At 46.2% G+C, this 24,355-nt stretch overlaps 1 protein-coding gene across 1 annotated transcript; it reads left to right on the top strand.

The window, feature by feature from the left end:
* The first annotated feature begins 2,232 nt into the window (after nt 1–2,232).
* On the top strand, nt 2,233–13,251 carry LOC139248892 (zinc finger protein 664-like). Its single transcript, XM_070872241.1, has 2 exons — nt 2,233–2,433; nt 12,081–13,251. Exon 2 carries the CDS (start codon nt 12,188–12,190, stop codon nt 12,779–12,781), a length of 594 nt encoding a protein of 197 aa, XP_070728342.1. The 5' UTR covers nt 2,233–2,433; nt 12,081–12,187; the 3' UTR covers nt 12,782–13,251.
* The last annotated feature ends 11,104 nt before the right edge of the window (nt 13,252–24,355 follow it).

Genomic DNA, 24,355 nt, shown 5'->3' on the forward strand with positions numbered 1-24,355 from the left:
TGTTTCCAATAAAGTGGACAAAGGAGTACCAGTTGATGTGGTATATTTGGACTTTCAGAAGGCTTTCGACAAGGTCCCACACAGGAGATTAATGTGCAAAGTTAAAGCACATGGGATTGGGGGTAGTGTGCTGACGTGGATTGAGAACTGGTTGTCAGACAGGAAGCAAAGAGTAGGAGTAAATGGGTACTTTTCGGAATGGCAGGCAGTGACTAGTGGGGTACCGCATGGTTCTGTGCTGGGGCCCCAGCTGTTTACATTATACATTAATGATTTAGACGAAGGGATTAAATGTAGTATCTCCAAATTTGCGGATGACACTAAGTTGGGTGGCAGTGTGAGCTGCGAGGAGGATGCTATGAGGCTACAGAGTGACTTGGATAGGTTAGGTGAGCGGGCAAATGCGTGGCAGATGAAGTATAATGTGGATAAATGTGAGGTTATCCACTTTGGTGGTAAAAACAGAGAGACAGACTATTATCTGAATGGTGACAGATTAGGAAAAGGGAAGGTGCAACGAGACCTGGGTGTCATGGTACATCAGTCATTGAAGGTTCGCATGCAGGTACAGCAGGCGGTTAAGAAAGCAAATGGCATGTTGGCCTTCATAGCGAGGGGATTTGAGTACAGGGGCAGGGAGGTGTTGCTACAGTTGTACAGGGCCTTGGTGAGGCCACACCTGGAGTATTGTGTACAGTTTTGGTCTCCTAACTTGAGGAAGGACATACTTGCTGTTGAGTGAGTGCAGCGAAGATTCACCAGACTGATTCCCGGGATGGTGGGACTGACCTATCAAGAAAGACTGAATCAACTGGGCTTGTATTCACTGGAGTTCAGAAGAGTGAGAGGGGACCTCATAGAAACGTTTAAAATTCTGACGGGTTTGGACAGGTTGGATGCAGGAAGAATGTTCCCAATGTTGGGGAAGTCCAGAACTAGGGGTCACAGTCTAAGGATAAGGGGTAAGCCATTTAGGACCGAGATAAGGAGAAACTTCTTCACCCAGAGAGTGGTGAACCTGTGGAATTCTCTACCACGGGAAGTAGTTGAGGCCAATTCACTAAATATATTCAAAAGGGAGTTAGATGAAGTCCTTACTACTCGGGGGATCAAGGGGTATGGCGTGAAAGCAGGAAGTGGGTACTGAAGTTTCATGTTCAGCCATGAACTCGTTGAATGGCGGTGCAGGCTAGAAGGGCTGAATGGCCTGCTCCTGCACCTATTTTCTATGTTTCTATGTTTTTTAAGATGAAACAGAGATCAGTGGGGAAGCTAAAGACCTGATAAAGGAAGTATTTAAACAATTATTTTGATGCAAGAAATACTGCAAGGTATGTTAGTAACAAGTAATTGTAATCAACTAACCCATCAAAATTAGCAAAGGCAATTACAAAGGTCAGAACATTTCAAAGTTGATCACATGCAGTTTGTGTGGAGATCTATTAAGCGCATTCAAAAATCGTTAAATACAGAAAATAACAGATTTACAGTCTTACGAAAGATAGTTCTTTCAAGGGTTGGTTGAAAGGAACGTCAAATGAGTGTAAAGTGAGTCACGCCGGTTCAGTCTGAGACATCCACAAGCCGTATACTCAAATGAAACAAGTTTGGGATTTGATGTGGTAAAGATGAATTACGTGAGAAGTGAAATAATCTAGAGAAAGAAAAGGCCCAAAATGGAAGGGAAGGGAACATTAATTAGTCTCTTTTTATGGAGAAATCACATATTGGACACAGGGTGTTTGAAACAAGCTGATTTATTCAGTATTGAGACAGAACATTAATCTCCAGCTCAGGGACAGGATTATTCAGAGCAGCAGAAACAAAGTCTGAGTGCCAGAATGAACATGGTTCAGTGCCCAATGGGAGCCCAGTAAATCCTGTCCCGTTCTCTCACCTGGTCTTTGGTATTTACCCAGCATTCCCCGCGACGGAGGATGTGCCGTCCCCAGCGACCCAGTGCGCAGGCGCGAGACCTGGCTCTGTTTGGAGCATGCGCGGTGAGTGCAATGGCGGCGTGGACATGGTGATTATCTTTTCCGCAAAACAGCTCACTGTCCGCGGGGCGGAGGTGAGTAATGGACCAGCGGGTAGCCGGGGAGGCTATATAAAGAACTGGTGCCCGCCGGAAGCCCGGAATAATAACCGGAATATCGGCGACTGCAGCCTCGAGGCTTTCTCCCGGTCACAGGCCCGGGGTAACGGCGGCCACCTTTGTACAGTAAGGCAGAGTCAGTCCTCCGCCATCTTGATTCAGTGAGCAGCAAAGCGCATGCGCGGCCATCTTGGTAAAGTAACAGCTGAGTTATTTTATTCTCACACCTCGGATTTCTCATTGTTCTGATCTCCAAAGTGTATCGTCCCAACCTTCTCAACCTGTCCTCATCAGAGAACCCCCTCCTCGCCGGAATCAGCCTCTGAACTGCCTCCAATGTAAGTATATCCTTCCTTAAACACACAGTATTCCAGGTGTGGTCCCACCAATACCCTGCACATTTGTAGCAGGACTTCTCTGCTTTTTATTCTATCCCCCTTACAATAAAGGCCAACATTACATTTGCCTTCCTGACCTATTCCTGAACCTGCAGACTCATTTTTGTGTTTTATGCACAAACACCCTCAGGTCTCTCTGTCCTGTAGCACTTTGCAATTTTTCTCCATTTAAATTATAATTTGCTTTTCTGTTATTTCTGCCACCGTGGATAACCTCACATTTTCCCATATTATACTCCATCTGACAAATTTTTGCCCACCCATTTAGCCTGTCTATATCCCTTTACAGATTTTTTGTGTCCTCAATTTGCTTTCCCACCCATCTTTGTATCATCAGCAAACTTGGCTACATTACACTCGGTCCCTTCTTCCAAGTCATTAATATAGATTGTAAATAGTTGAGGAGCCAGCACCGATACCAGCGGCACCCCACTGGTTACCATTTGCCAACTGGAAAAAGACCCATTTATCCCGACTCTCTGTTTTCTGTTACTTAACCAATCCTCTATCTATGCTAATATACTGCCCCCAACCCAGTGAGCTTTTATCTTGTGCAGTAACCTCTTATATGGCACCTTATCAAATGCCTCCTGGAAATCCAAATACACCAAATCCACTGGTTCCCCCTTACCCAGCAAATTTGTCAAAAATGATTTCCCTTTCATGAAGCCACACTGACTCTGCTGGATTGAATCATGCTTTTCCAAATGTCCCGCTTCTGCTTCCTTAATAATGGACTCCAGCATTTTCCCAATGACAGATGTTAGGCCAAGTGGTCTATTGTTTCCTGCTTTTTGTCTGCCTCCTTTTTTAGAGAGAGGCATTACATTTGCAGTTTTCCAATCTGTTGGAACTGCCCCAGAATCCAGGGAATTTTGGTAGATTACAACTCATGTGTCCACTATCTCTGCAGCCACTTCTCTTAAGACCCTACGATATAAACCATCAGGGCAAGGTGACTTGTCTGCCTTTAGTCCCATTATTTTACCGAGTACTACTTCATTATGAATAGTTATTGAATTAAGTTTTTCCCTCACTATAGCTCCTTGATTATCCACTTCGGTATTACTCTCAGTGACCGAGTGTTTTACTCTTATTAAACTGATCTCTGACTGTTTCTGTCAGATATTAACTCCTGCACGGTCCCAGCAAACACTCCCAGTCCCTCGTCCCTCCGATGTTGCTGCAGGATTTCTTTGTGAACACGGGCTCATGGAGAGAAACATCCTGTACGGAATGATCCCAAATTGATCATCTCCAAGGGACAAGGCTTGCAGCTTTAATCATTCTCTATCCTTTTCCCCCAGGCCCAGTTCCTTTGCTCCGATTCTGATAAAAGTAAATTGGGAAAAGTGCACTTTAATTTTTACAGATTGAATTATTGCAGAGAGCTGCACATGCGCGGTTCAGCCCCACCCCCTGTGTCGATTCCCAGTGAGCAGAAGAGCGCATGTGCCCTCCCCTCCCCCAGCCCTGCCCGTGATCGCCATTCACTCAGTGAGCGGAAGAAGATGGTTTAAAACAGCCAGGAATGGAGACACCGCGGCCCCGGGGTAAGGCAGCGAGCAGCAGCCTCCTTACAGCAGCACAGCGCATTGGGAGCGTGTCCGCAGATGGGCTCAGAGATCGGCATTGCGTCCGGGGGGAGTTCAGGGGGAGTCGGGGGCTGTGTGTAAGAGGCAGAGTGGACCAAGAATCAGTGTCAGTGTGTGGTGTGAGTGGGGGAAGGGAGAGGCCATTCTCGGGCTGTGTGTGGACAGCGTGTGTCCAGGGTAAGGGAGACAGAATGGGCAGAATCTGCTGTTTTCAATCTGCTGCTTTCTCTCTCCAAACCAGGAGTGAACGTTCCTGGTTTAGTTCCCTCGGGGGCTGTGTGTAAGAGGCAGAGTGGAGCAGGAACTCGTTCTGGAACATGATGTGAGTGGGGGAAGGGAGAGGCCATTCTTGGGCTGTGTGTGGACAGTGTCAGGTAACAGAGAAAGTAAACCACCTCGCTCTTTCAAATCATTGCTGCTTTCTTTCCCCACATCAGCAGTGAATGTTCCTGATTCAGTTCCAATCTCACCGTGTCTGTTGTTCTTGGGCAGTGAGCAGTGGAAACACAGCCTGACAGTGAGGGTGTGGGCAATTTCACAAAGTGCATCTATTGCAGGCACCAGGAGAGGAGTGTGGGAGAAGATATTTTAAACACCGTTTATATTGTTTTGGTGAGCTGAGTTCTCCAGAACCATGTTGCTGATGATCAAGAGATACATTGTCGCTCCTTCATATTCTCCCCTGCATCCATATCTTAGAACTAATAATGTTCTCGTATTATTATTCTCAGAGCAAAATTCTTCAGCCAGAACAAATGTGAGCTTTCCTCCACCTGGAATACAAGGAATAGTGCAGGTAGCTCCTTCTCACACACAGTAAGTAGATTATCACTCACAGAGCGCAGAGACAGAACTGGCCTCAATTCTATTGTCACAGGCAGCAGAAGCTGTCAGTCCCACAGTGATTCGAAGTGGCAGAGTTACATTGTGAATCTTACAGCCACATGGAGCAGTATAATCACATGCTGTTTCACCATTGAAACAGATCACACTGAAAGGTACATTAAACACCCACACTCACTTGCCAGAAACTGGCAGGTAGAGAATAAAAGACAATCATCTATCAGAAAAAATGTCCAATAGAATGTATAAACCACACTCTCATATCAGAAGCTGATGGGTACAGAGCAAAAGCCATATTCATGTTTCAGAATCTGACAGATTCATTATTTAAACCCCTGAACATACCAGAAGATGACAGGTGCAGAATAAAACCCACATTCCTGTACCATAGACTGACAGATACAATATACAACACACACCCACATATATGAAAGTGACAGTAACAGAATAAAATCCCCACTTGCATACCAGAGAGTGAGAGGTAAAGTGTAAATCCCATGAGCACATGTCGGAGAACTGAAAGGCAGTAAGTAAAATTTTTACTTGCTTCGCAGAAACTGATAGGGGCAGAGTAAACCCCACACACACATCAGAAAAATGACAGGTAGAAGGCAAAATCTTCACTCACATATCAGAGAAATACAGGTTAAAAGTAAAATTGATTCTCATGTTCACATACCAGAGACAAGCAGATACAGAGTAAATTCCATACACACATAGCAGCAACTAACAGGTACAGTCTAAAACATACAATCAAGAAGCAGGAACAAATAGGTACATTCTAACATAGCAGAAACTGAGAGGCACAGATTAAACCTGAACACACAACAAAACCTGACAGTTACAGAAAAATACACACACTTGCATATGAGAGACTGAGAGATACAGTATAATACCCATACTCACATATCAGAGGCTAACTTATTACAATCCTATTCCCATAACATAAATTGACATACAGTGACATGCCCAGACTCATGAACCAGTAATTGACAGGTACAGGGTAAAGACCTCTCTTTCATTCCAGAAACTGACAGGTACAAAGGAAAGCCCACTCACAATTAAGCAGAAACTGGCAGGTATAGAGTAAGGCTCATAATCACATGTCAGAACTTGATGGGTACAAAATAAAACCCAGACTCCCATAGCAGAAATGGAGAGATACAGAGAAAGGCCCACACTCACACAGCAGAGACAGATAGATACAGAGTGAAACTCAGACTCATTTACCAGAGACCGACAGATTCAGCATAAACACTCGCCTCCATAACACAAATTTACAGTTAGAAAGTAAAACGAATACTCTATCAAGAATTGGGGGTACACAGTAAAACAATACTAACAGACTGGAGAATGACGGGTATGGAGAAGAGCTCACATTCACATAACAGAGATGGACAGATACAGCACAAAATACACACTCACTCACCAAGAATGGAAAGATACATTGAAACATTGAAAATAGGTGCAGGAGCAGGCCATTCGGCCCTTCGAACCTGCATCACCATTCTATAGGATCATGGCTCATCATGCAACTTCAGTACCTCATTCCCGCTTTCTCTCCATACCCCCTGATCCCCTTAGCCGTAAGGGCCACATCTAACTCCCTCTTGAATAAATCCAACAAACTGGACTCCACAACTTTCTGTGGTAGAGAATTTCGCAGGTTTACCACTCTCTGGGTGAAAAAGTTTCTCCTCATTTCAGTCCGATAAGGCTTACCCCTTATCCATAGACTGTGACCCCTGATTCTGGACTTCCCCAACATCAGGAACATTCTTCCTGCCTTTAACCTGTCCAGTCCCGTCATAATTTTATATGTTGGTATGAGATCCCCTCTCATTCTTCTAAATTCCAGTGAGTATAAGCCTAGCCGAGCCAGTCTTTCTTCATATGTCAGTCCTGCCATCCCATGAATTTGTCTGGTGAACCTTCGATGCACTCCCTCAACAGCAAGCACGTCCTTGCTCAGATTAAGAGACCAAAACTGCACACAATACTCAAGGTGTGGTCTCACCAAGGCCCTGTACAATTGCAGTATGACTTCCCTGCTCCTATACTCAAATCCCGTCGCTATGAAGGCCAGCATGCCAGTTGCTTTCTTTACTGCCTGCTGTTCCTGCATGCCTACCTTCAGTGACTGATGCACCATGACACCCAGGTCTATTTGCACCTCCCATTTTACTAATCTGTCACCATTCAGATAATCTGCCTTCCTGTTTTTGCCCCCAAAGTGAATAACCTCACATTTATCCACATTATACTGCATCTGCCATGCAATTGCCCATTCACCTAACCTGTCCAAGTCACCCTGCAGCCTCTTAGCATCCTACTCACAGCTCACACTGCCACCCAGCTTAGTGTCATCTGCAAATTTGTTGATATTACGTTAAATTCCCTCATCTAAATAATTAATGGATGTTGTAAATTGCTGAGATCCCAGCACTGAACCTTACGGCACCCGACTAGTCAATGCCTGCCATTCTGAAAAGGACCCGTTTATTCCCACTCTTTGCTTCCTGTCTGCCAACCAGTTCTCCCTCCACATCAATACATTACCCCCTATACTATGTACCTTAATTTTGCACACTAATCTCTTGTGTGGGACGTTGTCAAAAGCCTTTTTTAATTCCAAATACACCACATCCACTGGTTCTCCCTTATCCCCTCTACTAGTTACATCCTCAAAAAACTCAAGAAGATTTGTCAAGCATGATTTCCCTTTCATAAATCCATGCTGACTTGGACCGATCCTGTCACTGCTTTCCAAATGCTATGCTATTACATCTTTAATAATTGATTCCAGCATTATCCCCACCACCAATGTCAGGCTAACCGGTCTATAATTCCCTGTTTTCTCTCTTCCTCCTTTTTAAAAAGTGTGGTTACATTAGCTACCCTCCAATCCATAGGTACTGATCCAGAATCTATAGAATGTTGGAAAATGACCACCAATGCATCTGCTATTTCGAGGGCCACTTCTTTAACTACTCTGGGATGCAGACTATCAGGCCCTGGGGATTTATCGGCCTTCAGTCCCATCAGTTTCCCTCCAACCATTTCCTGACTAATAAGGATTTCCCTCAGTTCCTCTTTTTCGCGAGACCCTCGGTCTCCTAGTTTTTTCAGGAGGTTATTCGTGTCTTCCTTAGTGAAGACAGAACCAAAGTATTTGTTCAATTGGTCTGTCATTTCCTTGTTCCCCATTATGAATTCACCTGATTCTGACTGCAAGGGGCCGACATTAGATTTCACTAATCTTTTTCTCTTCACATATCTATAGAAGCTTTTGCAGTCAGTTTTTTATGTTCCCTGCAAGCTTACTCTCATACTCTATTTTCCCCCTCCTTATTCCTCCTCTGCTGAATTCTAAATTTCTCCCAGTCCTCAGGTTTGCTGCTTTTTCAGGCCAATTTATATGCCACTGTCCCTAATTTCCCTTGTTAGCCACGGTTGAGCCACCTTTCATGTTTTATTTTTACGCCAGACAGGGATGTATAATAGTTGTAATTCATCCATGTGATCGTTAAATGTCTGCCATTGCCTATCCACCATCAACCCTTTAAGTATCATTCGCCAGTTTATCCCAGCCAAATCACGTCTCATACCACTAAAGTATCCTTTAAGTTCAGGACCCTAGTCTCTGAGTTTACTGTGTCACTCTCCATCTTAATGAAGAATTCTACCATATTATGGTCACTCTTCCCCAAGGGGCCACGCGCGACTAATTGCTAATTAATCCTCTCTCGTTACACAAGACCCAGTCTAGGATGGCCTGCTCACTAGTTGGTTCCTCGACATATTGGTCGAGAAAACCATCCCTTATACACTCCAGGAAATCCTCCTCCACAATATTGCTACCGGTTTGGTTAGCCCAATCAATATGTAGGTAAAAGTCACCCATGTTAACTGCTGTACCCTTATTGCACGCGTCTCTAATTTCCTTTTTGATGCCATCCCCGACCTCCCTACTACTGTTAGTTGTGTTTGTTTACAGACCACCAAACGTTTTCTGCCCTTTGTTGTTTCGCAGCTCTCCCCATACAGATTCCACATTATCCCAGCCAATGTCCTTCCTTACTATTGCATTAACCTCCTCTTTAACCATTAACTCTACCCCACCTCCTTTTCTTTCTTCAATATTGAATACCCCTGCATATTATGTTCCCAGCCTTGGTTACCCTGGAGCCATGTCTCTGTAATCCCAATTACATCATATCCATTAACAGCTATATGTGCAGTTAATTTGTCCACCTTGTTACCAATGCTCCTCGCTTTGAGACTCGGAGCCTTCAGGCTTCTTTTTTTAACACTCTTTATCCTTTTAGAATTATGTTGTAATGTGGCCCTTTTTGATACAGAATGAAACCCACCAGCAATTACCAGAAATTGACAGGTACAGGATAAAATCCACGCTCTCGTATCAGAAACTAACATACAGAGTAAAACCCTCATCCACATACCAGAGATGGACAGATATGAGTAAAATCCACACTCCCATACCAGACTGCATAAGAAAATAAGAACATAAAAAATAGGAGCAAGAGCAGGCCATACGGCCCCTCGAGCCTGCTCTGTCATTTAATACGATCATGGCTGATCCGATCATGGACTCAGGACCACTTCCCTGCCCGTTCCCCATAACCCCTTATTCCCTTATCGGTTAAGACACTGTCTATCTCTGTCTTCAATATATTCAATGTCCTGGCTTCCACAGGTCTCTGAGGCAGCGAATTCCACAGATTTACAACCCTCAGAGAAGAAATTCCTCCTCATCACAGTTTTAAATGGGGGGGCCCTTATTCTAAGATTATGTCCCCTATTTCTAGTCTCCCCAATCAGTGAAAACATCCTCTCTGCTACCACCTTGTCAAGCCCCCTCATTATCTTATACGTTTCGATAAATCACCTCTCATTCGTTATTCTCAATTCAATGAGTAGAGGCCCAACATCCTCAACCTTTTCTCTTTAAGTCAACCCCTCATCTCCAGAATCAACCCAGTGGACCTTCTCTCAACTTCCTGCAAAGCAAGTGTATCCTTTCATAAATATGGAAACCAAAACTGCATGCAGTATTCCAGGTGTGGCCTCACCAATAACTTGTATAACTGTAGCAAGACTTCCCTGCTTTTATACTCCAGCCCCTTTGCAATAAAGGCCAAGATTGCATTGGGCTTCCTGATCACTTGCTGTACCTGCATATTAACCTTTTGTGTTTCATGCACAAGTACCCCCAGGTCCCGCGGTACTGCAGCACTTTGTAATCTCTCTCCATTTAAATAATAACTTGCTCTTTGATTTTTTTTTTCTGCCATAGTGCATGACCTCACACTTTCCAACATTATACTCCATCTGCCAAATTTTTGCCCATTCACTTAGCCTATCTGTGTCCTTTTACAGATTATTTGTGTCCTACTCACACATTGCTTTTCCTCCCATCTTCATAACGCCAGCAAACTTGGCTACGTTACACTCGGTCCCTTCTTCCAAGTCGTTAATATAGATTGTAAATAGTTGGGGTCCCAGCACTGATCCCTGCGGCACCCCACTAGTTACTGATTGCCAACCCAAGAATGAACCATTTACCCCAACTCTCTGTTTTCTGTTAGTTAGCCAATCCTCTATCCATGCTAATATATTACCCCCAGCCCGTGAACTTTTATCTTGTGCAGTAACCTTTGATGAGGCACCTTGCCAAATGCCTTCTGGGAGTCCAAATACAACACACCCACTTTATCCACCCTGTTCATTACATGCTCAAAGAATTCCAGCAAATTTGTCAAACTTAACTTCCCCGTCATAAATCCATGCTGACTGCCTGACCGAATTATGCTTTTCCAAATGTCGTGCTAATGCTTCTTTAAGAATGAACTCTTCAACATTTTCCCAACCACAGATGTTAGGCTAACTGGTCTACAGTTTCCTGCTTTTTGTCTGCCTACTTTTTAACTGAGCACGGCTCTCAGTCCCCGGGCAACACCGAGTGTGGCTCTCAGTCCCCGGGCAACACCGAGTGTGGCTCTCAGTCCCCGGGCAACACCGAATGTGGCTCTCAGTCCCCGGGCAACACCGAGTGTGGCTCTCAGTCCCCGGGCAACACCGAGTGTGGCTCTCAGTCCCCGGGCAACACCGAGTGTGGCTCTCAGTCCCCGGGCAACACCGAGTGTGGCTCTCAGTCCCCGGGCAACACCGAGTGTGGCTCTCAGTCCCCGGGCAACACCGAGTGTGGCTGTCAGTCCCCGGGCAACACCGAGTGTGGCTCTCAGTCCCCGGGCAACACCGAGTGTGGCTCTCAGTCCCCGGGCAACACCGAGTGTGGCTCTCAGTCCCCGGGCAACACCGAGTGTGGCTCTCAGTCCCCGGGCAACACCGAGTGTGGCTCTCAGTCCCCGGGCAACACCGAGTGTGGCTCTCAGTCCCCGGGCAACACCGAGTGTGGCTCTCAGTCCCCGGGCAACACCGAGTGTGGCTCTCAGTCCCCGGGCAACACCGAGTGTGGCTCTCAGTCCCCGGGCAACACCGAGTGTGGCTCTCAGTCCCCGGGCAACACCGAGTGTGGCTCTCAGTCCCCGGGCAACACCGAGTGTGGCTCTCAGTCCCCGGGCAACACCGGGTGCGGCTCTCAGTCCCAGGGCAACACCGGATGCGGCTCTCAGTCCCCTGGCAACACCGAGTGTGGCTCTCGGGGCCTGAGTCAGAGCCACCGGGCCCGGCACCAGCAACCCCCGGGGGCAGCACCTCCCCCACACCAGGAAAAAAACAACTTACATTTCTCCAGCAGGCCCAGCAATTCCCAGCCGCTCTGTACCAGGGTAGGCGCTGGATGTGGAAGTCACTCACTGGCCTCCTGTGTGGGTCTGTTTGTTACATCAGTTTGAGCTGGATGGAGAGCGGGGAGAAGCTGCTGGGTTTCACCCCCAGTACTTCTGGGCCCAGTGGGAACAACAATTTCCCATGTGGGCCTGTCGAAGGAGGTGGGTTCCCTTCCCTGAAGTACAGCAGTGACCCAGATGTGTTTTTACGACAATCCGGCAGCTTTCATGTCACTTTTTTCTAGTGCCGGCCCCACAAATGACCAGATTCATTAAGCTGAATTTCACAACCTGCCTTTGTGTTTTTGTAGGTTCTCTCTCACACTCCCTTTTACAGGGTGTTAAAAGGGGAGGATTTGTCGACTGGAAGCTCAAACCAAACATCACCTCAAGATCTTGCAGTCACTCGGTACATCCGGACTGGAATATCATCAGCTTTTGACCATGGAAGCAGAAGGGACCATTCACAGTGGGGAGAAACGGTCCACGTGCTCTGTGTGTGGACAAGGCTTCAGTCAATCATCCAAACTGGAGAGACACAAGTGCAGTCACACTGGGGAGAAACCATTTAAATGTGGGGATTGTGGGAAACGTTTCAACTACCCGTCCCAGCTGGAAACACATCGACGAGTTCACACTGGGGAGAGGCCGTTCACCTGCTCCGACTGTGGGAAGGGATTCATTCAGTCGTCCGACCTGCTGATACACCAGCGAGTTCACACTGGGGAGAGGCCGTTTACCTGCTCCGAGTGTGGGAAGAGATTCGCTGTATCATCCAGCCTGCTGACACACCAGCGAGTTCACACTGGGGAGAGGCCTTTTAAATGTTCTGAGTGTGGGAACGGATTCACTCGGTCATCCCACGTGCTGAGACACCAGCGAGTTCACACTGGGGAGAGACCGTTCACCTGCTCTGAGTGTGGAAAGAGATTCACTACCTCATCCAACCTGCTAACACACCAGTGCGTTCACACTGGAGAGAGGCCGTTCACCTGCTCTGAGTGTGGAAGGGATTCTCTCTGTCAGGCAACCTGCTGAGACACCAGCGAGTTCACAAGTGACTGCAGGGGTTGGATTCTGTTGTTATTGCTGCTGGTAATCACATCCTGGACTGAATTGTATTCATTCTGATAGTTGGGGTTTATAAATCCTGTAACGCTGATGTTAATAACTCCTGTCACTGGATTGGAGTTTAATATTTGGGATATAGACACACAAATTAGTGTTGCTTTCAACACATTGCTGTGGATTTTTGTCTTTCCCACCTGAGTGTTTAGCATCACCTGACTGGAGCTGAGAAAGGACAATCTGTGGGGAGGATTTTACAGGGGGAAACAGAACTTTAGCCTCGACACAGTCCTTCAGGGCCACAACAAGATCATCTCATTCTTCTGAACTCCAATGTGTCTCGGCCCAACCTAATCAACCTATCGTCATAAGTCAACCCTCTCATCTCCGGAATCAACTCTGGAATCTGCAGCAGACATTAGCAAGGACATGAGGCTTATTAAATGGCACATATTTCATTACAGACAAGGTTAGTCTGGGAGTAATGCTCAGTTACAACATGAGAACATAAGAAATAGGAGCCGGAGTTGGCCATTTGAGCCCTCGGGCCTGCTCCGCCATTCAATAAGATCATGGCTGATCTGATCATGGACTCAGTTCCACTTCCCTGCCCGCTGCCCATAATCCTTTACTCCCTTAATCGCTCAAACATCTGTCTATATTTCCGCCTGAAATATATTCAAAGACCCAGCCTCCACAGCTCTCCTGGGCAGAGTATTCCACAGATTTACAACCCTCAGAGAAGAAATTTCTCGTCTCAGTTTTAATTGGGTGGCCCCTTATTCTAAGACTATGTCCCCTAGTTTTAGTTTCCCCTATGAGTGGAAACATCCTCTCTGCATCCACCTTGTCAAGCCCCCTCATTATCTTATGATTCGATAAAATCACCTCTAATTCTTCTGAACTCCAATGAGTTTAGGCCCAATCTACTCAACATATTTTCATAAGTCAATCCCCTCATCTCCAGAATCAACCTCGTGAACCTTCACTGAACAGCCTCCAATGCAAATATATCCTTTCGTAAATACGGTGACCAAAATACGGAGTCCATTACAGGCAAAATGCCAATCAAACCAGCAGCACACTGGCAACTTAACAGTGTTTCATTGGCCTACAGGCTTTTCTTAAATAGATTTGCTGAGTGGATATAAACTTAAACCAGGTTTACAGGCGTGATGCTCTATTCACATATTGAAGGTAGACACATAGAAACATAGAAAATAGGTGCAGGAGTAGGCCATTCGGCCCTTCTAGCCTGCACCGCCATTCAATGAGTTCATGGCTGAACATGCAACTTCAGTACCCCATTCCTGCTTTCTCACCATACCCCTTGATTCCCCAAGTAGAAAGGACTTCATCCATCTCCTTTTTGAATATATTGAGTGAATTGGCCTCAACAACTTTCTGTGGTAGAGAATTCCACAGGTTCACCACTCTCTGGGTGAAGAAATTCCTCCTCATCTCGGTCCTAAATGGCTTCCCCCTTATCCTTAGACTGTGTCCCCTGGTTCTGGACTTCCCCAACATTGGGAACATTCTTCCTGCATCTAACCTGTCTAACCCCGTCAGAATTTTAAACGTTTCTATGAGGTCCCCTCTCATTCTTCTGAACTCCAGTGAATACAAGCCCAGTTGATCCAGTCTTTCTTGATAGGTCAGTCCCGCCATCCCGGGAATCAGTCTGGTGAACCTTCGTTGCACTCCCTCAATAGCAAGAATGTCCTTCCTCAGTTTTGGAGACCAAAACTGTACACAATACTCCAGGTGTGGCCTCACCAAGGCCCTGTACAATTGTAGCAACACCTCCCTGCCCCTGTACTCAAATCCCCTCGCTACGAAGGCCAACATGCCATTTGCTTTCTTAACCGCCTGCTGTACTTGCATGCCAACCTTCAATGACTGATGTACTATGACACCCAGGTCTCTTTGCACCTCCACTTTTCCGAATCTGTCACCATTCAGATAATAGTCTGTCTCTCTGTTTTTACCACCAAAGTGGATAACCTCACATTTATCCACATTATACTTCATCTGCCATGCATTTGCCCACTCACCTAACCTATCCAAGTCGCTCTGCAGCCTCATAGAATCCTCCTTGCAGCTCACACTGCCACCCAACTTCGTGTCATCCGCAAATTTGGAGATACTACATTTAATCCCCTCGCCTAAATCATTAATGTGCAGTGTAAACAGCTGGGGCCCCAGCACAGAACCTTGCGGTAACCCACTAGTCACTGCCTGCCATTCTGAAAAGTCCCCATTTACTCCTTCTCTTTGCTTCCTGTCTGACAACCAGTTCTCAATCCATTTCAGCACACTACCCCCAATCCCATGTGCTTTAACTTTGCACATTAATCTCTTGTGTGGGACCTTGTCGAAATCCTTCTGAATGTCCAAATATACCACATCAACTGGTTCTCCCTTGTCCACTCTACTGGAAGCATCCTCAAAAAATTCCAGAAGATTTGTCAAGCATGATTTCCCTTTCACAAATCCATGCTGACTTGGACCTATCATATTACCTCTTTCCAAATGCACTGCTATGACATCCTTAATAATTGATTCCATCATTTTACCCACTACCGATGTCAGGCTGACCGGTCTATAATTCCCTGTTTTCTCTCTCCATCCTTTTTTAAAAAGTGGGGTTACATTGGCTACCCTCCACTCCATCGGAACTGATCCAGAGTCAATGGAATGGTGGAAAATGACTGTCAATGCATCCACTATTTCCAAGGCCACCTCCTTAAGTACTCTGGGATGCAGTCCATCAGGCCCTGGGGATTTATCGGCTTTCAATCCCATCAATTTCCCCAACACAATTTCACAAATCCAAGTCAGCATGGATTTGTGAAAGGGAAATCATGCTTGACAAATCTTCTGGAATTTTTTGAGGATGTTTCCAGGAGAGTGGATAAGGGAGAACCAGTTGATGTGGATAAGGGAGAACCAGTTGATGTGGTATATTTGGACTTTCAGAAGGCGTTCGACAAGGTCCCACACAAGAGATTGATGTGCAAAGTTAGAGCACATGGGATTGGGGGTAGTGTACTGACATGGATTGAGAACTGGTTGTCAGACAGGAAGCAAAGAGTAGGAGAAAATGGGTACTTTTCAGAATGGCAGGCAGTGACTAGTGGGGTACCGCAAGGTTCTGTGCTGGGGCCCCAGCTGTTTACACTGTACATTAATGATTTAGATGAGGGGATTAAATGTAGTATCTCCAAATTTGCAGATGACACTAAGTTGGGTGGCAGTGTGAGCTGCGAGGAGGATGCTGTGAGGCTGCAGAGCGACTTGGATAGGTTAAGTGAGTGGGCAAATGCATGGCAGATGAAGTATAATGTGGATAAATGTGAGGTTATCCACTTTGGTGGTAAAAACAGAGAGACAGACTATTATCTGAATGGTGACAGATTAGGAAAAGGGGAGGTGCAAAGAGACCTGGGTGTCATGGTACATCAGTCATTGAAGGTTGGCATGCAGGTGCAGCAGGCGGTTAAGAAAGCAAATGGCATGTTGGCCTTCATAGCAAGGGGATTTGAGTACAGGGGCAGGGAGGTGTTGCTACAATTGTACAGGGCATTGGTGAGGCCACACCTGGAGTATTGTGTACAGTTTTGGTCTCCTAACCTGAGGAAGGACATTCTTGCTATTGAGGGAGTGCAGCGAAGGTTCACCAGACTGATTCCCGGGATGGCGGGACTGACCTATCAAGAAAGACTGGATCAACTGGGCTTGTATTCACTGGAGTTCAGAAGAATGAGAGGGGACCTCATAGAAACATTTAAAATTCTGACGGGGTTAGACAGGTTAGATGCAGGAAGAATGTTTCCAATGTTGGGGAAGTCCAGAACCAGAGATCACAGTCTAAGGATAAGGGGTAAGCCATTTAGGACCGAGATGCAGAGGAACTTCTTCACCCAGAGAGTGGTGAACCTGTAGAATTCTCTACCACAGAAAGTTGTTGAGGCCAATTCACTAAATATATTCAAAAAAGAGTTAGATGAGGTCCTTACTACTAGGGGGATCAAGGGGTATGGCGAGAAAGCAGGAATGGGGTACTGAAGTTGAATGTTCAGCCATGAACTCATAGAAGGGCCGAATGGCCTACTCCTGCACCTATTTTCTATGTTTCTATGTTTCTATAAGGATTTCCCTCAGTTCCTCTTCCTTACTAGACCCTCTGACCCCTTTTATATCCGGAAGGTTGTTTGTGTCCTCCTCAGTGAATACCGAACCAAAGTACTTGTTCAATTGGTCCGCCATTTGTTTGTTCCCCGTTATGACTTCCCCTGATTCTGACTGCAGGGGACCTACGTTTGTCTTTACTAACCTTTTTCTCTTTACATATCTATAGAAACTTTTGCAATCCGTCTTAAAGTTCCCTGCAAGCTGTGGGGTACATGCTAAGTCCAGTAGCTGAAAGTGATTAACAGACTGGGTTTTGTGTTTACTGATCCCAGGCATGTTACCAGTACCAGCAAAATCCAAGCCCATGGAATAATTGGGACACTGGCAGCATGGATATGAAAGTGGCTAAGTGATACAGACAGTAGTGGTGAATGGTTGTTTTTCAGACTGGAGGAAGTGCTGTTCCCCAGGGGTCGGTATTGGGGCCACTGCTTTTTTTGATCTATATTAATGACCTATGTACAGGGCACAATTTCCAAATCTACAGCTCACACAAAACTTGGAAGAACAGTGAACAGTGAGGAGGATGGTGATGGACTTCAGAAAGACATGTCCACGCATTCCACCAGCGTGTCTATGTGGCGGATGAAATTTAACGTAGAAAAGTTCAAAAGCGATACATTTTTGAAGGAAGAAAGAGGAGAAGAAATATAAACTAAAGGGTACAATTGTAAAGTGGTGCGTGAACAGAGAGACCCAGGAGTGTGTGTGCACCAATCACTGAAGTTTGCAGCGCTGGTTGAGAAAGTGGACACAAAGACTTACTGGATCCATTTTTCATGAATAAAGGTAAAGAGTACAGAAGTGTGGGTATTATGTTGAACCTGCATAAGACACTGGTTCGGCCTCAACTGGAGTATTGTGTGCAGTTCTGGGTCATCATCATCATAGGCAGTCCCTCGGATCGAGGAAGACATGCTTCCACTCTAAAAATGAGTCCTTAGGTGGCTGAACAGTCCAAAGCGAAACCACAGTCCCTGTCACAGGTGGGACAGATAGTCGTTGAGGGAAGGGGAGGGTGGGACAGGTTTGCCGCACGCTCTTTTTGATGCCTCCGGTTGACTTCTGCATGCTCTCGGCGATGAGACTCGAGGTGCTCAGCGCCCTCCTGGATGCACTTCCTCCACTTAGGGTGGTCTTTAGCCAGGGACTCCCAGGTGTCAGTGGGGATGTTGCACTTTATCAGGGAGGCTTTGAGGTTGTCCTTGTAACGTTTCCTCTGCCACACCTTTGGCTCGTTTGCTTTGCGAGTCTCGTGTCTGGCATGCGAACAATGTGGCCTGCCCAGCGGAGCTGATCAAATATGGTCAGTGCTTCAATGCTGCAGATGTTGGCCGAGTCGATGACGCTAACGTTGGTGTGTCTGTCCTCCCAGGTAATTTGTATGATCTTGCGGAGACATAGTTGTTGGTATTTCTCCAGCAACTTTAAGTGTCTACTGTACATGGTCCATGTCTCTCAGCCATACAGGAGGGTGGGTATTACTACAGCCCTGTAGACCATGTGCTTGGTTGTAGATTTGAGGACGTGGTCTTCAAAGACACTTTTGCTCAAGTGGCGGAAGGCTGCACTGGAGGCGGTGTTGAATCTTGTCGTCGATGTCTGCTTTTGCTGACAAGATGTTCCTGAGGTATGGGAAATGGTCCACGCTGGCCAGGGCCGCGCCATGGATTTTGATGACTACGGGGGGGTGGGTGGAGGGAGTGCTATGTGGTGAGGACAGGCTGGTGGAGGACCTTTGTCCTATGGATGTTTTGTGCAAAGCCCATGCTTTCGTAACGTCAGTAAATAGGTCGACTATAACTTGGAGTTCAGCCTCTGTATGTGCGCAGACACAGGTATTGTTCGCGTACGGTAGCTCAACGACAGAGATTGGGGTGGTCTTGGACCTGACCTGGAGACGATGAATGTTGAACAGGTTCCCGCTGGTTCTGTAGTTTAGTTCCACTCCGGCGGGGAGCTTGTTGACTGAACTGGAGCAATTCTGGCTACAGCATTTTAGTAAGTATACAAAGGCCTTTTGAGAGCGTGCAGAAAAGATTTAGGAGAATGATTCCAGGGATGAGGGACTTCAGTTACGTGGATAGTCTGGAGAAGTTGGGATTGTTCTCAGAACAGAGAAGATTGAGAGGAGATTTGACAGAGGTGTTCAAAATCATGAGGGGTCTGGACAGAGTAGCTAGAGTGGGATTAGTAGAAGCTCTTGCAGATAGCCGGCATGGGCTCGACGGGCCAAATGGCCGCCTTCCATGTTGTAACCAGTCTCTGATTCTATGATGATGAAAAATGTGTTGCCCAGAATGCTCCATCTCCCGGGCACTGGGACCCAGTTGGGAACAGAGACACTGAAGCCCCGCCCACTCTCTGTTCCTGAACCAAGATGGCCGTGCATGCGCCCTGGTCCCGCCCTGTGCAAGATGGCGGCCAGAGACCCCGCTCCCCCGGGCCTGTCACCACGGGGCCTGTGGGATCTAATTCGGGGCCTGAGATTTATTCTGTGTCTAAGCCGTGCTGTACCTGCCCTGGGATTGTTTGATGAGATCGTGTAGAGGGAGCTTTACTCTGAATCTAATCAGTGCTGTACCTGCTCTGGTCGTGTTCAACAGGACAGTGTAGAGGAAACGTTTTAATACATATGATAAATGACGGACAGGTAAAGACCATCTGGTCCATCAAGCCTGTCCCACACAATTGCGTTATATCACAGCGAAGACACTCCAATCCACCCGAATCCATGTGATACTTGGGAGAGGCAAAAATACAGATTTTTTAAAAAACATAGGATAATTTGGGAAAATAAAATCTGGGAAATTCCTCTCCAACCCATGTAAGCGATGGAAACTAGTCCAGGAGATCACTCTGACCATTAAACTCCCTGCAGTACCTACCTTCTGTAAGTGTTAATCTCCGCCACAGCCAGAAACAGATCCAGCTTTTACTTGAAGGAATTCAGTGAGTCTGTATCCACCACATGAGAGGGCAGCTTGTTCCAGATGTCTACTGTTCTCTGGGAAAAGAACCACCTCCTGATGTCTAACCTAGATCTAGCCTTGTACAACTGAAATTTGTGTCCCCTGATGCTGCCTAACCTATTTAATTGAAATAAACAGTCAGCTGGAACACTCTTTCACGTTCATTATCTTGTAAACCGCAATCATATCGCCCTAAGTCTTATTGCTCTAAGGTAAAGAGTCCCAACTCTTTTAACCGATCTTGGTAACTAAGATGCTTTAGACTTGGAATTCGTCTAGTGACCCTTTCCAGAACCTCAATATCACCCACCATGTGAGGACACCAAAACTGGACACAGTATTCCAAGTGTGGCCTGACTAAGGTCTTGTATTAGGACAAAACAGTACTCCTCGACTTATACTCAATTGTCCCATCGATCCACCCCAACACCCTATTTGCTCTAACTGTCGCTACACTGCATTGCTCGTGTGCCTTTAAGGATGTATTCACTAGAATGTCCAAATCTCTTTCTATCTCCACCATCATTAATGCCTTTCCCTAGAGGGTGTATGAATGTTGAGCATTTGCCCTGCCCACATGCATCACACTGAACTTATCTAAGTTATACATCATTTTCCAGTCATGAGGCCAGTGTCCCAACACTTCAAGTTCTGCCTGAATCAGACGAGCCTCTTCTACAGTTCGAGCACTCGCACAGATATTGGTATCATTTCAAAATTGTGCCCCCAACCCCAAAATCCAGATCATAAATAAAAATAGCAAAAAGCAACGGTGCCAACACTGAACATTGCAGGACACCACTGGTGACCGGTCTCCAAACAGATCCAAATCCATCTATAACTGCTCTTTACCCACATCCTGCCGGCCAGTTCTGTATCCAGCTCAATATATTATCAGTACCAGAGGCTCCGATCTTATAGAGAAGCCTCTTGTGTGGTACCTTTTCAAAAGGTTTTTGGAAATCTAAGTAGACAATGTCTTCTGGGCTTCCCTCATCCACCAACTTTGTAACTTCTTCAAAAAATACAATTAGAGTTGTGAGACATGAACTCTTTATGAAGCCATGTTGGCTTTCCCTAATATCTTCCTCCCTATCCAAGTATTCATATATTGCATCCCTTATGATTCTTTCCAGCATCTTACCTATTACTGATATTAAACTGATGGGCCGATAGTTACCCAGGTCTGCTTTGTCACATTGTTTTAAAAATGGGGATTACTTTAGCCTCCTTCCTATCTGTAAGGACCATTCCAGAGTGCAGTGAGTTATTAAACATACAGGCCAGGGGCTCACACAGCACATGTCCCATCTCCCGGAGGGGCTCACAGAGCACATGTCCCATCTCCGAGAGGACCCTCACACAGCACATGTCCCATCTCCCAGAGGGGCTCACACAGCACATGTCCCATCTCCCGGAGGACCCTCACACAGCACATGTCCCATCTCCCAGAGGGGCTCACACAGCACATGTCCCATCTCCCGGAGTACCATCACACAGAACATGTCCCATCTCCCGGAGGACCCTCACACAGCACATGTCCTATCTCCCAGATGACCGTCACACATCACATGTCCCATCTCCCGGAGGGGCTCTCACACCGCACATGTCCTATCTCCCGGAGGGGCTCTCACACAGCACATGTCCTATCTCCCGGAGGGGCTCTCACAGCACATGTCCCATCTCCCGGAGGGGCTCTCACAGCACATGACCCATCTCCCGGAGGGGCTTACACAGCACATGACCCATCTCCCGGAGGGCCTCAAACAGCACATGTCCCATCTCCCGGAGGGGCTCACACAGCACATGTCCTATCTCCCAGATGACCGTCACACATCACATGTCCCATCTCCCGGAGGGGCTCTCACACCGCACATGTCCCATCTCCCGGAGGGGCTCTCACACAGCACATGTCCTATCTCCCGGAGGGGCTCTCACAGCACATGACCCATCTCCTGGAGGGCCTCACACAGCACATGTCCCATCTCCCGGACGGCCTCACACAGCACATGTCCCATCTCCCAGAGGACCCTTGGCTGGCTGCTCTATGTATTTTTATGTGGTTATTTTTTTTCTAAAACAATATTCTTATCTATTATAATGTTACAGAGAAAAACTAGTGTTATTAAATTCTAATATTTGAGCATGATCTTCAAGGGTGAAGACTGATGCAAAGTACTCATTAATATTTCCGCCATACTCAGTGAGTACTTTGTAAACTGTCCTTGAACACCCTTCAGTGGCCCAACACAGTCTTTGATCGTTCTCTGACTCTTTCCATAAATAAAAAAGGCTCTTCCCATGGCTGCCACAGTTGCCTACAATTCTTTTTTGCAAATAACCTTTTTGCTGATCGAATAGCAGCTTCCGTTTTCTTTGAATTGAACACTATTTATTTGAGTGTTAAATTTCTTTAATTTATAGAGACATTTCTGTTTACATGTTATTTGTCTTTGTACAGAGCCAGTCAGCAACCTTGACTTTTTCTTACCACATTTCCATCTTTTGATTTTGGCTACGTTAGTTTTCAACATTTTATTTCTGAAATACGTTCCATTTATATTCAACATCGGTCACATCACCACCGAGTAGGGTTGGCCAATTTACCTGTTGCAAGTCCTCTGTCATTTTGGAGAAGTTTGTCTTTCTGAAATGCCGTGCGACTTGCAGGTTCTCAGTCACTTTGGTTCTCCCGGCCAATTGGGACCCTACAATGTGATCACTGTTGCCCAGATGTTCCCCCACACGGAGACCTGATACGAGGTCAGGCTCACTACTAAACACCACATCCAATATATAATTTTCCCAAGTTACCTCATCAACATGTTGAGTCAGGAAACATTCTTGTATATTTTCAATAAATAAGAACATAAGAACATAAGAAATAGGAGCAGGAGTAGGCCATAAGGCCTCTTGAGCCTGCTCCGTCGTTCAATAAGATCATGGCTAATGCGATCATGGACTCAGCTCCACTTCCCTGCCCGCTCCCCATAACCCCTTATCCCTTAAATAAATTTAAGACAGAAATAGACAGTTTTTTAATGTCCCAACTTCCCCAGCTCTCTGAGGCAACGAATTCCACAGATTCACAACCGTTTGAGAGCAGGAATTTCTTGTCTTCTCAGTTCTAAATGGGTGGCCCCTTTTTCTAAGATCAGGCCATCTAGTTATAGTCTCCCCCATAAGTGGAAACATCCTCTCTGCATCCACCTTGTCAAGCCCTGTCATAATCTTATATGTTTCTATAAGATCACCTCTCATTCATAGAAACATAGAAAATCGGTGCAGGAGTAGGCCATTCGGCCCTTCGAGCCTGCACCCCCATTCAATAAGATCATGGATGATCACTCCCTCAGTACCCCGTTCCTGGTTTCTCTCCATACCCCTTGATCCCCTTAGCCGTAAGGGCCATATCTAACTCCCTATTGGATATATCCAATGAACTGGCATCAACAACTGTCTGCGGTAGGGAATTCCACAGGTGAACAACTCACTGAGTGAAGAAGTTTCTATTCATCTCAGTCCTAAATGGCCTACCCCTTACCCTAAGACTGTATCCCCTGGTTCTGGACTTCCCCAACATTAGGAACATTCTATCAGCCTCTATCCTGTCCAGTGAGAATCTTTTATGTTTCTATGAGATCCCCTCTCATCCTTCTAAATTCCAATGTATAAAGGCCCAGGTGATTCAGTCTCACTTCATATGTCAGTCCTGCCATCCCGGCAATCAGTCTGGTGAATCTTCGCTGCACTCCCGCAATAGCAAGAACACCCTTCCTCAGATTAGGAGACCAAAGCTGAACACAATATTCCAGGTGAGACCTCACCAAGGGCCTGTGTAACTGCAGTAAGACCTCGCTGCTCCTCTACTCAAATCCCCTAGCTATGAAGGCCAACATATTTGCCTTCTTCACCGTCTGCTGAACCTGCATGCCAACTTTCAATGACTGATGAACCATGACACCCAGTTCTCGTTGCACCTCCCCTTTTCCTAATCTGCCACCATTCAAATAATATTCTGTCTTCGCGTTTTTGCCCCCAAAGTGGATAACCTCACATTTATCCACATTATACTGCATCTGCCATGCATTGACCCACTCACCTAACCTGTCCAAGTCAACCTGCAGTCTTTCAGCATCCCCCTCACCGCTCACACTGCCACCCACTTTAGTGTCATCTTCAAACTTCGTGATAATACACTCAATTCCTTCATCCAAATCATTGATGTATGTTGTAAAGAGCTGGGGTCCCAGCATTGAGCACTGCGACACTCTACTAGTCACTGCCTGCCATTTCGAAAGGGACTCGTTTATCCCGACTCTCTGCTTCCTCTCTGCCAACCAGTTCTCTATTCACGCCAGTATATTACCCCCAATGC

Source organism: Pristiophorus japonicus, unplaced genomic scaffold, assembly GCF_044704955.1.
Source record: "Pristiophorus japonicus isolate sPriJap1 unplaced genomic scaffold, sPriJap1.hap1 HAP1_SCAFFOLD_30, whole genome shotgun sequence".
Taxonomy (NCBI): domain Eukaryota; kingdom Metazoa; phylum Chordata; class Chondrichthyes; family Pristiophoridae; genus Pristiophorus; species Pristiophorus japonicus.